The 15,747-nt window shown below is 52.3% G+C and overlaps 1 protein-coding gene and 1 long non-coding RNA gene across 6 annotated transcripts in view; one reads left to right on the top strand and one right to left on the bottom strand.

Annotated features, from left to right (window-relative positions):
• The window catches only part of Kazn (kazrin, periplakin interacting protein), a 1,020,937-nt gene extending 1,013,305 nt beyond the window's left edge, over window positions 1–7,632 (top strand). For all 5 annotated transcript variants that reach the window (XM_074081291.1, XM_074081292.1, XM_074081295.1 and 2 more), the window contains 2 exons: window positions 5,039–5,165; window positions 6,632–7,632. In XM_074081291.1, the coding sequence (XP_073937392.1) occupies window positions 5,039–5,165; window positions 6,632–6,796 (292 nt within the window). In that variant the 3' untranslated portion in view covers window positions 6,797–7,632. The remainder of the gene's footprint in view (window positions 1–5,038; window positions 5,166–6,631) is intronic.
• Window positions 6,624–15,747, bottom strand: part of LOC141425034 (uncharacterized) — a 15,985-nt gene continuing 6,861 nt past the window's right edge. Inside the window, exons 2-3 of the long non-coding RNA XR_012450110.1 lie at window positions 7,632–7,791; window positions 6,624–6,757 (exon numbers count right to left, since the gene is read on the bottom strand). This is a non-coding gene — a long non-coding RNA (uncharacterized lncRNA). The remainder of the gene's footprint in view (window positions 6,758–7,631; window positions 7,792–15,747) is intronic.

Below are 15,747 nucleotides of genomic sequence, written 5' to 3'. Positions count from 1 at the left end.
CTAGTTCCTGTACTAATTTTTTGCTGTGGGGAAACTGGTTTCCCTGTTTTTTCTGTCTCCTGCCATTGCCCTTGGTGTTGTTATTGTCCCTGTACTGTGTGCAATTAAGTATTTTCTAGCTAGTAATAATAACAATGGTGATATTTAGAATGGAAGGCTGAGAGGAGAGGGAAAGCAAAGAAGTTAAAGAAAAAGGGAAAAACAAATAAGTAGAAAAAAACAAAACAAAGAAACAAACAAAAAAAATCTTCAAAGATATAAACAGGGAGAGATAGTGTACTAATCAACAGTAAGCTGAACAGGCATTAGAGAGACAGAGAGAGGATTGAAAAAAATAAAATAAAAAATAAATAAATGAAAAAAAAATAATAAAAAAACCTCCAAGTTCAAATGCAATGAAGTTTCAGTCTTAATAATTTTGGTGCTCGTCCCTCAACCTCCAATCCTAGAGATGGTGTCTCAGAAGTAGTTCTGTCGTTGTCTCATCAAAGGGGAAAAAAACCAAATAGAACAACACAAAACAAAAAAAACACCACAAAGTGTCCCCAGATCAAATGCAAAACAGTTTCAGTAGTTTTTCAGCATGCAGGTGTAGTTTGGTTGTTTTCTCATCAAAGGTAGGGAGAGAGAAAAAAAAGTCTGGAGACAGTTCTGAGAACGGTATCTGCGGCTGTGGCTTGCCTGCCCGCTGCTGTCAGCCTGCCGTTGCTGGTGGCATTATTTATGCAGATCTCAGGGGTGAGCTTAGCACTCACCTGGCCCCACAGGCTTTGTTTACTCAGAGTTCTCCTGTTCGTGAGCCCCTGCTACAAGCTTTCCCCTTTCCAAGCCCACTGGGGGAGGTGACACTGCACCCACTTTCTCAGCCCTGCGTGTTCATTCACAGTTCACATGGGAAGTGGGTCTTACCCCCTCTCCTGTGGAGTTTTCTTCCCACCGCCACTTTTACAAGCTTTCCCACTTCTGGTTGCTGGGCGTGTGCCACCGTTCCTGCCTTCTCCAGCCCGGCTTGCTGTGAGGGATTTCCCCTTCCCCACCTTCAGTGCTCAGGGCGCCCCGCCCTCTTTGCTACTTGTCTTTTTTGTTGTTATTGCTTATTATTCAGGTTTTTTTTTCCTTTTCCCCTGGGTGGGGGTCGGTCTGTCCAGGGGGCTATGCTGATCTGGCCCAGGGTTGTCTGTGGGAGTACTGTGTACCGCTTTGCTCACCTTGTGGTCCGTGTCTTCCCAAGCCATCTGGGTGCTACCGTCTGGCGGCAGCGCGGGAGCCCTCCTGGTTTCTCCATTTAACGCAAAGTGGAGATGCTCTGCGCAGGCTGGAGGTGTGGAGGAGTCAAAGTTTTGCCTCTTCTGGGTGGCTTTTCCTGTAAGGTGTATCTCCAGCATCTCTCCAAGATTTTACTTTAGGAGGCACGCTTTCTGCTTCCTCCCTCTAGCCGCCATCTTGGAATCTAGGGTTTCCATCTTTTTACCATTGTCTGGGAATTGCCTCCAAGCAGAAATTCTGGGTGACAAGGCAGTTTGTTTCTCTTCTCCCGGGGATCACAGTCCTGATCTATTTCCCAAGGCTTCTGTGTTCATAAGACATATATTACATCGTTTTAAATTAATTCTACAAATGACCATGGGCCGCCTCATTCCTCAGAATAACCAAGTGTCTTTTATAAGCTTTCTGTAGCATTTTATATGGTTGTGTGATCTCACATGTTATCATAACTCCTGGTCAGTTTTCCTACTGCGTGCGCATCATGGCGAGGTGACATCACGGGACCCAGCATGTGTCTGGTGACTGCTTTGATCCATGCTGACTTCCTGCTTCTCCTGAAAACCCTGTCCAGCACAGCCATGCATCAATCATAGGTGTGGGTCAAGGATACAGAGAAAGAAAGCCAACAGAAAGGGTTTGGGAAGGACAGGATGTCTCAAGGGCATCTGCTGGAGTATCAGAGGAGCTGAGACAAAAGCCTGGGTGGAAATGGCGGCCAGTCCAGCGCTCCCCTTGAGGATGTGTCCTATCCCTAGCTCAACGACAGCAGCAGGGCTCGTCTGCTGTTTCATGACCACTGGCCCCGAAGCAGCTTGTTTGAAAGAATGGAGGAGTCCCCTCCTTCCCTTGGTGAGGCATCTCTGGGGGTGGGGTAAGGGCACAACATGAACTCAGCCATCTGCTCCACGTCACGGTCACCTCCATGTAGCAGGCACTGGAAGTCCCCTTTTACTGAGGGGGAAACTGAGGGAAGACAAGGTTACACATCCTGTCTGGAGCCCTGAGCTGACAAACTGAAGGTGAGATTCAAAGCACCATACTTTACTGCTTCCCTACAGCCTGAAAGAAGGGCCACAACCATGGAGGGACAGTGGCACAAAACACCTGGCCTGGAGCTCTCCAGGGTCACTGTTGGCCTAGGCCACAGCAGATGTCCAGGCCACAGGCCTCTCTGTTCATTCTTGTTCTCAATCTCTCTCTTTCTCTCTCTCTCTCTCTCTGTCTCTCTCCCTCCCTCCCTCCCCATCTCTCTCTCCCCCCTCCACCTTTCTCTCTCTCTCCCTCCCTCTCTCCCTCCCTCTCCATCTCTCTCTCTCCTCCCTCTACCTCTTTCTCTCTCTCTGTGTGTGTGTGTGTGTGTGTGTGTGTGTGTGTGTTGAGAGTTCCAGTGCAAATGGCCCTGACTCCAGGCCCCAGGTGTCCGGGAATGACTGGCATTTCTCCTGTTCACCTTCCATCCACCCCTCAACGGAAGGAGCTGAGTGGGGGACTCAGTCCCTCCAGAGAGCAAGGCCAGTCTGAGTCTTGGTCTTCAGAACTGTAGCATGCCTCTAAGGGCATAGTCTTGTTCCTTTGCCCTGAGGTGTCTGGTCCACCTCCTAGTCCCTTAGTGTCTTATCAGGCAGATGCTAAGGGGCCCAGCCAGGCAGCAGATGGAGCCCACACTTAGCCACCATCCTCCCTGAGTCCAAGGAGAGAAAATCATGGTCTGATTCTTGATCTTAGAGACCAAGTTCAAGTTCCACCGTGCCACCATGTATCCTATGTACCTTTGGGCAATATGCACACCCCTTTGGACTTCTGTTTCTTCTTCAGTGAAAGTAAGAGAAGGGAGCCTGGGGCTCTCCGGGGCTCATTTCCAGACTTACGTTCCACGAGTCAGAAGATTGAACACATTTTACAAGCGAGGATACAAAGCTGCGGAGTTTGAATCCTCCTGACTCCTGCAGTGGGCACTGCTTCCCCACTATGTCCTGGACTTCCGTCTCCTGGAGGATTGAGGGCACTCATTAGCAAAGACCTCCATTCCTGACCTGCCAGAGCGTGGGTCTCCCTGGTGCCTGGCCACAGGTCTGAGAGCTCAGTGCCCCCTGCCATGGGTCAACAGGCCGTCTCCTCCACACCCCAACTACCTGGCACAATTTTCTCCCAAAGCATCAGAAGTTCCAGAGCAGCTCAGTTAGCCAGATTTCCGTTACTACAATAGGTACCTCATGTGGCCAGCATATAAAGAGCAAAGATTTATTTTGGCTCACAGTTTTGGATGTTTCAACCTGTGACTGGCCACCTGGCTATGACTGGCCACCCGGCTGTGGTTGTTAGTCTGGGGGAGGTAGCAAGCTGTGGTGGGAGCACGAGTGAAACACTCCCTTTGTGGTCAGGGAGGGAAAAGGGGGAGGATGAGATCGGGGTCCCACAACCCCTTCAAGGGCACGCCCCTCCAAAAACCTAAAGACCTGCCACTAGGCCCCGCCTCTTAAAGGTTCCACCACCTCCCTGGGGACCAGGCCATTCACCATGGGCCTTTGAGGGACACAGCAGATCCAACTGAAGCAGTGACTTACAGATGTTAGGAATGGTGACCTGAACAGTGGCTCACAGCTCCTGTGAGGCCAGTTTCTAACTGCCTGGAGCTGAGCCTAACAGGCTCAGATGAGCTGCCTACAGCTGCCTACTAGCTGAGATTTTTATAGGGGACTATAACTAACCAACCTCACTGCCCCCTGCCAACAACCTTGTGGGCTGGGCTCTGCTGTGACCCCCACTTGGCAGCACAGAAACCAAGCTTTAGAGAAAGGAAGTGACTTGCTCAAGGTCACATCCAGCAAATGGTAGATCCATTGTGCCTGGCTAAAGATTCCAGACAAAGCAGCTCGGGTGTGATGAGGTCCACGAGCTGCAGAAGACTCTCTGCCACCGTCTTCCAGCCCCGTAGTAAGAGCCTGGAGCCTGTGGGATTGTGGGGTCTGCCCAAAACTAAAGGAGAAAGAAGGCTGAGCTAAGGCTCAGGACTCCTGGGTCTGGCCAGGTTTCCTGCCCTGACTCCGTACTGTACAGGGAGCCTGGTTTTCTTTATCCACGGCATGGATGTTCTAATGTTCTGACACAGGAGTTGGCAAAGTTGTGTAAGAAGCTGGATGGTAATTAGGATAGCACCTGGGAGCCATAGCAAGAAAGCAGCCATAGACAAATCACCAGGTAGGCGTGGTTCTGTGAATAAGTAAAACTTTATTCACAAAATCAGTTAGCTGCTGAATTTGGCCTATAGGCTGTAGTTTGCCAAACCTATTCTAACAGAACCCTCCGGTGCCTTTCCATAAAGAAGGGAGCAATGGGGCCACCTTCAGACAAGTCTGAGGTAAGAGACACAGATTTCAAATGCAGAGCCAGAAAGCCTTCCTGCTGCTCTTTGTATCACATCTGACTTGGCCAAAGTGTTTGGGATTCTTCCATCCAGCGTTTCCTTCCCCAGCAAGGTTTGTAACACACTGAAAAGGTAAGAGCAAGACCTTGAACTCTTAGACACTTGGGTTCAGATGTTCACTGTGCCGCTGGCAGCTGGGTGATCTTGGGCAAATTGCTTAACCTCTCTGTGCCTCCTCCTGTAAGCAGGGCTGTCCATCCCTCTGGTCTAAGTGAGGATTACATTTGTAAAGAACTGAGCTAGGACGTGCCCAGCAAGTCTCAGCATTCTGGTCATTGTCACCAGTGTGAGTGAGCTAGTGGGTGCGTCCCTGGGTGTCAGTCTGTGACTGGCTCTGCTGTGTTTCAGCTCCACAGGCATCCGGGAGGCCGAGCGGTTTGGAACTCCCCCCGGCAGGGCCTCCAGCATCACCAGGGCAGGGAAGGAGGAGAACGGCAGCAGCGGTGGGGGTAGCATCAAGTACAGGACGAGCCGGGTGAGTGGCTCAGTGCGCGCGGGGCGTCAGGCGCACCTGGGAAAGGCCTCTCTGTCTTCTGGGCCATGTGTCCTCTCCCAGCCGCTGCTCTGGCTCCTTTGTGGACTGTGAAAGAGGGGCAATGGCAGGCCGCAGGTGTATGCAGGACAGATGTCCTGCACATCACCTTCAGGGAACCTGTGTGGCCCATCAGGCCCAGTGACAAAGGTCCCCACAAGGCCTTGAGCTGCATGTCCTGACGTATAGGTCTCACCACTTGTGTCAGAATCCTGGGGGCAGCTGCAGATCAAGGGACCCCCCACCCCAGCCTCCTAAAGCAGTCTGTGAGGTGAGGAGCAGCTGCCTGCACACAGCTGGCTTCCCAAATGGTTCCCGGGAACCCCAACCTCTAAGAACCCCAAGTCAGATTTTGAATGCTAGCACCTTCAGGAACGGAAACTGGATCATCCAAAACCCCGTCCGCACGCTCAGCAGCACCTTTACTGTGAACTGTGTCTCCAGCATGGGGAGGGTCGGGACATGATGCTCTGTGTAGGACATGCACTCTACAGGAGGCAATGCCATCCCCATAGGAGTGCAAACTCGTTCTTGGAGGAGGGGACCCTCACGTTTCCATATCACAGCACCGATACGCACATGTCACATAAACGGAGAGATGCACAGTGGATCCGTTGTCTTAAAATGTCATCCCAGGGGTGGAATTAAGAAAAACCTGGCTGCAAAGACCCCCTGGGGGACCAATAATGGTTTTTTAAAGTGGAGAAACACAGGTCTGGAAAGAAAGGCGGCCAAGTGTATAAATAACTGTGAGGCACTGTCGTGACCATGGTTGTACAGGTCTGCTCAAATGAAGGGCGCCATAACAGGGCCTCTGGTATGTGACAATGGCCTCTTCAACTCACCAGGTGCCTGCGCACTTTGCAAATGGGATTTCTACAATTCACCCCAACCCGCTATTACTTTTCTCATTTTGTAGCAGGGAACATTAAGGCTCAGAGAGGGGAGGTGACTTGTCCAAGGTCACACAGCTGGAAGCAGCAGAGCAGGAACCCAAACGCCAGTCTTTGAGTCTCCAATACCCATATTCTGCCATACCAAGGGGTGCTAGAATATTCCTTCTGAGCTGGGGAACACAGTATAGGTATTTCCCCACACACCTGTTCTCAACTTTCCTCCCATAGAGGAGGGACGGAGCGGGGAGATGTTAGGGATTATCAGCCTGATAATATTTGTCCTAGCTCTTGGTAAACCACTGAACCCTTCTAGTTGGGAACACACACCTCTCTTCTTGTGTTAATTCACAAAACCCTCTCAGTCTTCCTGAGCAGTGGGGTAGCATAGAGAGGTTAAGGGAGGTTCTCAAAGTCACACAGCAATTACATTGGAGACGCCATGTTTCTCAAATCTCAAATATTTATTTCTTGTCTCTCTTCTTCCTGTCACTGGCCTCATTCCTGTCTTCTCAGCTTCCCCTGGGGAAGATAGGAAGGGGCTTCAGCAGCAAAGAGACTGATTTCCACGATGACTACGGCTCTCTTCAAAATGAAGACTGCGGGGACGATGATCCCCAGGGCAGGCCAGAGCAGAGTCGCCTGGAAGGATACAACAACCTGGAGGTCACCAATGTGTAAGGAACCATTGGCTCCACCAGACTCAAGCTGGAGAGACCCAGAGGTGGGGAAGATCAGCCCAATGGCCCCAGGTGCTATCCCCACTGTACAGAGTGCCCAGGGCTGAGAGAGCATCTCTGTGCCCAGGTGGGACCCCAGTGGACCCCTGCAATTTCAGATGGGAGCAAAGGCCAGACAGAACCCGGATCACCCATCTTGGGTGGCCATGGACTTTGCTGCAAAGACTTATCAGCTTTCCAATCTCTCTGTAATCCAGCACATCTGAGCCCTGCTCTGAGCTGCCAGTCTCAGAACAGGCCAGATCCAGAGGCTCATGGACCCCCAAAACACCCTCCCGGGGCAGGAGGGACCCCAACCAAGCCTGGGAATGCCCAACATACCAAGGGCGGAAGGAAGCTGCCTGCTGCATGATGTCAGGTTGTTGGGGAGATTCCTGGCTGCAGCCTGCTCTGCCTGTGACTGGGAACATGGTTTCTGGATCACAGACTCTCTCTCTCGGGAGAGTATGGAACAGAATGGGGACTGGTCATTCCTTGCACCTTGCAAGCTCTGGGTCACATGGGAGTGATGAGGAGCTGTTTGCCCTTCTCCTGAGTGGCAGCACTGAGGGGGCCAGGAGCAGGGTCTGTGTGGGGCAGTGCTTGGCAGCCCCATCCCAAGGGATGTGGACATCCTGGGACCAGGATGAAAGGTACTGTGGCAAGAGCAGAGGATTCAGCTCAGTTTGGGATGACAGCCATCCCCAATGTGGGGGCTGGAGCAGGGAAATGCTTGTCACTGTTAACCCATGAACCTTTGCTGTGATGCTCCTGTCACCTGAAACAGGTGTGCTCACCAGTGCCCTGACGTACAGATTCCAGGAGTCAGTGGAGGGAATCTCCAGCCCCTTTCTTGACCTGCCACTGTTTTGCTATGTGGCTTTCTCTCTGTGGCCTCACTTCTCTGTGCTTCCAACATCTTCACCTACAATACTTCTGCTTCCCCGCGATGGACAGCTGTAAGATTAACACATGGTAATATCTGTAACACACACGCTTTGAAACTTTCAGGACAATGAGAAGGGACAGCGTGAGGGGGGCAAGTCTAACATCCCAGTTACCCCATAGACTGGACAGTGGACGGCTCTCTCCAACCCCATTTTGGATGGAGCAATCGGAAAGGGGGAGGGGGAGGATTGTTTGATGTTCTGATCCTCCAGGAGGCTCCAACATGGCACAGCCCCAATGACCAGGACGGCAGTGATTAGCCTTGAGCTGGCTGACAGGTGGCTTTGCTGAGTGGTAACCGAGGAGAAGCTGGGCAGAGCTTCCCCACACTCACCAGGTTTTGCATGAAGCATTCATTGACTCCACTCCCTCTGAAGCCACTTACTTTGGGAGTCCATGAAAGGGGTTCACCGTGGCCGCCAGTCTCCCAGAACCACCCAAGCCATGGGCTTCCATTTGTGGGAAAAATAGGAACAGGCCCAGTGACCTTCAAGGTTGCTTGTCCCTACACTGAGGACCACAGGTCTCCCTCACCTTCCCCACCACCTGAACCCAGATGCTCATAGGTGGGCAGGTGGCGGCTGTCGAGGGATGAGGAAAGAACTCCTGGTGTGTCACTTGGTTTCATTTTAATCCAGACCCCAAGATCTTTATGACATTTAGCCATCCCCACAGGGTCCCAAAGTCCCCCCCTTTGCCTGGGGCCAGCAGTCACTCCCATGCCACATCTAGCTGGGTAACCTGGAACTGGGATCTGTCTCTTGGGAGGCAACAGACACAGAGTCCCTGGCAGGTGGTAGTTCCTGCAGGGTAAGGGCAAGGGACAAAAAGGCGCCTGACTGCCAAGCTGAGGATTAGAATTCAACACGCACCCACATCAGAAGTGATGCTTGAGTGTCCCAACTCAATCCTGTTGGAGACAAGTGAACAATGCGGGGGGTGTCACTGCAAAGTCAGCATTACTTGAAAAAATGCATAGCAGTGGGCCAGCAGGTCTGGGAATCGTGGATGACCTTGAATGCAACTGTGTGTTCCTCACAGCGCCTCCTAGAGTCCTGGAGGCTCCAGGTCCCTGGCAGCCAGTGTCTGGAGGAGGGTCTCACTAGGAGGGGTTGATAAGTGAACAGCTACCATGGAAACCGTCAGACGAGCTTTGTCCCTGGGAAAATCCTAAATGGCAAACTCTGCAGCTGGCTGGCACAGCAGGGACCTGCAACGACCTATTCCAAGAGCCTGAGTTGAGGTCTCTATCCCTAAAGGGTAGCATGGCATGTGGACCTGGGAAGGACACCCATGTGCTCCTCTGAGAGTGGTTGTCATCTGTGCCCGAAGTGCTGGCCCCTCTAAGCAGGAGGGGCTCACCTCCAGGGTTTGGGGAGCATCAAGGAAGGAAGAGATGCCCCAGATTCCTCCCCCAAGCTGGGGGCAGGACAGCAGCCTCTGCTGGGGCACTTGGCTTTCTGACCCTCAGTGCTTCCAAAAGCTACATCCTTGGCAGAGCAGGGTCTTTCCCCTAGAAATCTGTCTGTCTACCATTGTCGCCGTGATCAGAACCCAGGCTGCCAAGGCTCAAGTAGGGGAAGCAGGTCTCTCCACAAACCCAGCCTGGAGTTACCTCAGAACAGGGATCCAAAAGTTTGATGTCACCAAACAGGGTTGGGTCTGCGCAGAAGAGCAAATTCAGTAGTGTGTGTCCTCAGCATTCACCATGGGTTCAGGGGGGAGGGAACACCGGTGCCCAGGCCCTGCTGCCTCTCCCCAGGAAGTCATGTGCTCTGGGGACCACCACTCCCTGTGGTGTGGCCAAGAAAAGCAGCTCAGTGGGTGGTGACAGTTGCCACCTACGCTGACCATAGGAGGATGTCTAAGGCTGGCCCCCAGGGGAATTTATGGCTGCCACAGCCAGGGAGATGAGTTGTCTGGGAACAGCAGTGAGGCTCGGCCCACAGCCCCGAATGGCTTCCCAAGAGTGACTTCTAACTCAGTAACAATAAACCGACTGCACAGTGCTTGGTTGACCTTGGGAGATTTTTTTCTGTTTTGTCAGTTGTACCAGTAGCCTCCCTGAGAGGGGAGACTATGAGCCCATTTCACAGCCGAAAAGGCTGAGGGAGGGGCCTTCTCAGGACAGGGACTTGAGCCTCTAAATCCTGGAGTCTCTATCACCCACTGTTGGCCATGTCTCCCACCCCACCCCACCTTTCATTGTCAACTTACCTTCCCAGGTGGCCCTATTAAAAGTGGAATCTGGGCACCATCAGGCGTGTAAGGGAAGTCCATGTGGCACTGCCTCCATCCTGGGACCCCGCCCCACCGGTCACCCTCCTAGGAGTGTCTCCACACTCAGAATAGACCTTTGGGTGCTTGCAGGCTCCATGTGCACACAATCTCTAACTGGGAACTCTTGAGGTCACTCTGACAAGCTCCCCAGCCAATGCTATGGTCCAGGGACCACACACCAAGTACCAAGGTCATGGGGGGGCAGATGGACCTTCCCTGTCAAGCCCTGATCACCTGAGGTGGGGCTGGCCTGTGGGCTCTGGTCCTGAGAGAAGCCACCTTCCAGCCCAGCCACGCGCCTCCCTGACTCATGGCTCAGGTCAGGCAGGGTGAGCACTCGAGGAAATGGGGGTGTCAGAAGACCCTGGGAGTCAGGCTGGGGACAGCAAGTGCCATACCCCATCCGGGTGCCTGGGCCTGTCCTGGGTGTCAGGGACATGGCAGTAGGACTTACGTAATCCAGCAAAGGGAGATAAACACGTGGGTGAACAGGGTGGTTGATTTCAGACAGAGATAATGGTGACAGTGATGTGGGGGTGGAGATCATAGATGCTGAAACCTAAATTCCGAGGGGCTGTCCCTGCAAAGATCTGGGGGAGAACCTCCTAGATAGTCAGAGGCTTAATCTACTGGTCTGCTGGGAAGACAAGCTATGTCTGAGGGTAATGGTGACAAGTCTTCAGAGCAAAGGCAGCTGGTGGTCAGAGAACATACCATACAGGAATTTGAGGTGGTCAAGAGGTGGTGAAATCTGGGTGGAGGAGAGTTCAGCAGATGAAGAGGACTAGGAGGAGGACGCTAAGACAGCTGAGACAGCACATGCAAAGGGCCTGTGGCAGGAGCAGAGCCCTATGTGGCTAGAGTGCAGCAGGAGGTGCTAACTTCTTGGGTATCGATGGGCATCAGGCAGCACAACCTCTGCTGGGTATCTGCCTACTCACAGGGCCACTGACCTGGCTCCTGTCCATGTGTCATCCAGGTGCTATTAGTTCTTCTTCCAAGGTGCAAATGTACAGGAAGCTCAGTCTTCTGCAAACACAGCCTGCTTCCCTTTGCTCTGGCTCTGGGTTAAAGTGAATTTGTCAGTCCACAGGCTGATATAATGAACCTATGAAGTGTTACAACGGGTTGCCAGAGCACAGCTGAGTTGGGGTCACCTAATGTATCGAATACCTTTTCCATAAGACCCCAGATCTTATGTGCTGGTTGCAAGACGTGCCGAGGGTTCCCAAGGGTGGGGAACAATCCTCAAGGGTCACTTTATCCAGCCTGTGCAAGAGGACAGGTAGGCCCCCGCGAGGGCCCAGGTGAGGGGCTGGCTCGCTCCCATCTCCCTAAGCTTCCCATGCCTAGCGCAGGGCTGAGATCTCAGAACAAGTAGCCGCTAGGGTTGCTGGAGTGTTTGTTCTGAGCACTTACAGGGTGCTAAGAGCTTTGTACAGTGTCTCCTTAATCCTGACCCCCGTTCTATGAACATCAAACAGGCAGGTGATGGAGGCTGCTGGAGGAGCCAGAGCTCCAGCTGTGTCTGCATTAACCCCATCCTGCTCACCTGCCTCTCGGATGGGGACCGAGTCCCAGAAGGGCTCCTCAGCAGAGGGCAGGGGATCTGTTCATCTCCATATTCAACTGAGTAGCCTGGTGCCACCCCAGCCTGACTTTCCTCTGGACCAGGGTGGTGGACTGTACGTCCTGCCGGTACCATCTGACCCACTACTGAGACACTCTGCATTCTTGCTTTGCATTTCCGTGATGTTGTGCTAAATCCTCCCCTATACAGGATCCAGCATTTGCTTGTTTGAGAAGCAAATGAACAGATTCATAAGTAAAAATTCACTTATGTGAGACACTCCACACCTACATCTCAATATGGCAGCCAAGCCACAAGCAGTTATTTAAATGACTAATAAATTTAAATTAAATAAAATGTAAACATCCTACATTTCAAGGGCTCCTGGCTGTGTGTGGCCAGAGGACAGAACAGATATAGGGCATCTCGTCACCACAGAAAGTTCTACCAGACCGTGCTGGTGTCCACAAGGCACCTTACTGGTTGGCCTTACAGCTCTGCTCTCAAAACATAATATGGCTGAGGGAGGGGAAAATCAAGCCTCTAGAAACACATGGCTGGAAAAATAAGAAGACCACAGGGCAGGTGGCATTTCTGTACCATCCAGTGACCTGTGACAAACACCCAACTCAAAGATTTGTTTCAGAATAAAAGGTCATTGATTGGTTTATATAAGGGACACAGCTGAATCCAGAGCATCAAACGAGGTTTCATCCTTCCTCATCTTTACATTTGCTTTCTTTTCTATCAATTCATTCTCACATTGTCCCCAGTTAATGGCAAAATGGCCAGGAGACAAACACCATCCCAGCTCAGTGACCCCTGCTTGAGATGGCATTTCTGTTCTGGCCTGATAGTTCCAGGAATTCTCAGGGTGGATCTCATGGACCCAGTAGGACAGGGTTGGCAGCCCACCAGTGGTGGGGTCAACTAGCCCAGGCCCCCTGGGTGGAGGGGACACTGATTTTGCAACCATCAAGCAGTCAGGGAGCCAGGTGCTGGTGGCTCATGCCTGTAATCCTAGCTACTCAGGAGGCAGAGATCAGGAGGATCACAGTTCAAGGCCAGCCCAGGAAAATTGTTTTGCGAGAGCCTATCTCAAAAAAAGCCATCATAAAAAAGGGCTGGTGGAGTGGCTCAAGGTGTAGACCCTGAGTTCAAAACCAGTGCCACAAAAAAAAAAAAAAAAGGTGAGGGGCAGCCACCCTGTCCATAGGGGATAGGCCCATGACTGCCATGGGTCCCAACATCCCCATTTATGGAAAATGGTATGTGCACAGAAGCCATGCATGGCCTCTCCACACTTTAAATCATCTCCAGATGACACAATACCTGCTACAGCAGCATATGTGCCCATGGTTGCTGCGCGCTCGTTCAGGGAGTAACAAGAAAGGAGTCTGTGCGTGTGCAGTACACCGCAATCGTGCTTTCTAGTTCTTCCACCCCAGGCTGATTGCATCCTCCAGCTTCCGGGTGGGCTGTTCTATGGAACCTAGTCCTCTGATGTGACTCCAGGGGGCTTTTCCTCCTGCCTGAGGTGTCCTCTCCCCTACAAGTGGGACAAGGCAGCCAGAGCCCAGAGGAGAGGCGCCCCCTGGTATTCAAAGAGGGGAGAAAACCAGGCCCCAGGAGTTCCCGGAAGTGCCAGGGCACAACTGAGAATTTGGGAATTTGGGGACATCTGACCAAGAGACTGAGGACTAATGATTGTCCATACTGATTGGGCAGAGGGAGGTGAGCATTCTCCCCAGGATGCTCACTAATGCCCTCCAAAGCGTCCTGACGGCCCAAAATTTCTCCAGATGTCTCTGGGTGGGGACAAAATCGTCCCCAACTGAGTCCCAGCTGTATTTTTGCCTGTTTCATCCATACAGCAACACTGTCTGGTAGGTTTTATTTTTCTCATCCAACAGCTGGGGAAACGGAGGCACCAGGTGGTTTGATAGGGTTTTACCCTATCAGTGGGAGCTGGGAGCTGGGACCTCAACGTGAGCCCTCTTCCAGGACTGGGTACTACCCACTGGGCAATACAGCCCTGGCCTGAGGCCTTCTGTGCCCACTGTTCCAGAATTATTCCCCAGAGTAGAATTAAGTCATTATTAAGTCGGGCACTGTTGGAAGCTGAGCCCACTCCCTTCACCAGAAAGAAAACTGCTCGTAAATGACAGGTTTGAAGAGCAAAGACAGCCCCATCACCCCCCTGAGCTCCTGACTTCTAACAAGGTAATAATTTAGGGACTTAGAAATGTCTGGATCAGTGAGAACACATAAGCGTAATCTCACACCACACCTCCACCATCCCCATCTTATTTTAGAACAAGAATCAGACAACAGAAGACAGCAGGACGCTTGGACACCTGCCCACAGCCCCGCAGCAAACAGGGGCAGAGCCTGGCCACAGCCCTTTCTCATCAAGTTCAGGGTAGGCAGACCCAGTGGAGGCTGAGGTCACAGACCCTCGGCTGTGTGACTCAGGGCCACTTCCTCACCCTGTCTGAGCCTCAGTGGAGTTGGAGCCCATGTTCTCCGAGGTCTTTTCCTGGCTCTGAGGCTGGAGGTCGAGGTGGGAAATTGTGGGTCTGAACAGAGTGGACAAGGAACACCCATGCCTTCTGTGTCCCACCTCAAGTCCCAGAGAAAGAAAACAGGAACTTCCTCCCAATACCACCATCCGAACGGCCATCACCACCAGCTACTAAATCCACACCCTCCAGTGCCCCACGTGGACTGGAGCTCACAGGGGACCTGGGTGAAAGCAGACCAGCATGGAGAGGTCAGAGTCTTCCAGCTCACTGTCTCCTCCAGCTGGCCTTGGGGAATCACTCTGTCCCTATTATGTGAAGGGGCCAATCCCCATTGTCCCCTGCACTGAGGCCATCACCTCAGCCCCACCTGCAGGGAGGTCACAGGGCCCAGACTGAACCAATCCCAGCTGCAGTCCTTTCAGCAGCCAGGCCCCAGGATGGGAGGACGAATCAGAGTCCTTACCCAGGCAGCTCAGAATGGCCAGGGGAAAGCCGGTGCTCACGTGCCTTCTGGACCTCGAGCTGTAAGATGGGTCCCAGTGCCACAGACTAGGGGCTTAAACAACTGAAACAAGTCCCCGGACAGCCCGGGAGGCCAGAGTCCACAGTCAAGATATCAGCAGGCCTGGCTTCTCCCGAGGCCTCTCCTTGGCTGGCAGGTGGCTGCCTTCTCCCTGTGTCCCCCATGTTCATCTCTTTGGATGTGGACACCCTAATACCTTTATCTTCCACTTAATCACTTCTTGAAAGACCATATTTCCAAGTCATTCTTTTTTTTTTTTGGCAGGGTGGTCCAGGCTGGCCTCCAATTCATGATCCTCTTGCCTCAGGTGCTCTCACACTCTTAGGTACTGGGGGTCAGAATGACAACGTCTGAATTGTGAGAGGACACAGTCTAGTCATAACAGCCCCGACACTCCTCCACCACTGCTGAAGTCACTCGATCCCAAGAACCTCTGTTAAGTCACACACTCTCAGTGGGCTTGACCCCAATGAAGGTGACCCCTGCCTTCTCTGCCTCCTATGTACTAAACCACGTCCACACTACAAGGACTGCATCTGCATCACACAGAGTACCGTGAGAGGGTAAAATAACCCAAAATTCTCTTTTTTTAAAATGGACCCAATCTTGCCACTAATGACTCCCGTCCCTTCAGCCTAGGACACTGCAAAGTCAGAGGCCAAACTGCTGTTTTTTTGGGAAGACATTGCTCCGTGTTTTCGCCCACCCCATCTCCATCTAACACCTCCAGGAACACTACTCCTCTGACCGCTTCCTGGTGGGGCTCTCATAAGGCTTTGCCCAGGCCAGGGTCAATCCAGTTCCAGCTCACCAGAGAGGTCAGCCCAGAACCTACAGGACAGAGCCACCATCACCCTGACAGCACCAAGTCCTATAACACCTGGTGCAAGATGCTCCTCTTAGGGCCTCCAAGGGGGATGGGCATGGTATGTATACCTCCAGACATGCCCTAGAGCAAGTCTTACCAAAGTCACTTTGATTAGCCATTCAACAAACACTCACTGGATGTGTGCTTCATGCTGGCACTACACAAGTAGAGTCATGAACAAAACAAAGTCTTTGGCCTC

The sequence above is a fragment of the Castor canadensis genome, chromosome 7, assembly GCF_047511655.1.
Source record: "Castor canadensis chromosome 7, mCasCan1.hap1v2, whole genome shotgun sequence".
NCBI lineage: Eukaryota > Metazoa > Chordata > Mammalia > Rodentia > Castoridae > Castor > Castor canadensis.
This window is presented reverse-complemented; position numbering and strand designations above follow the sequence as displayed.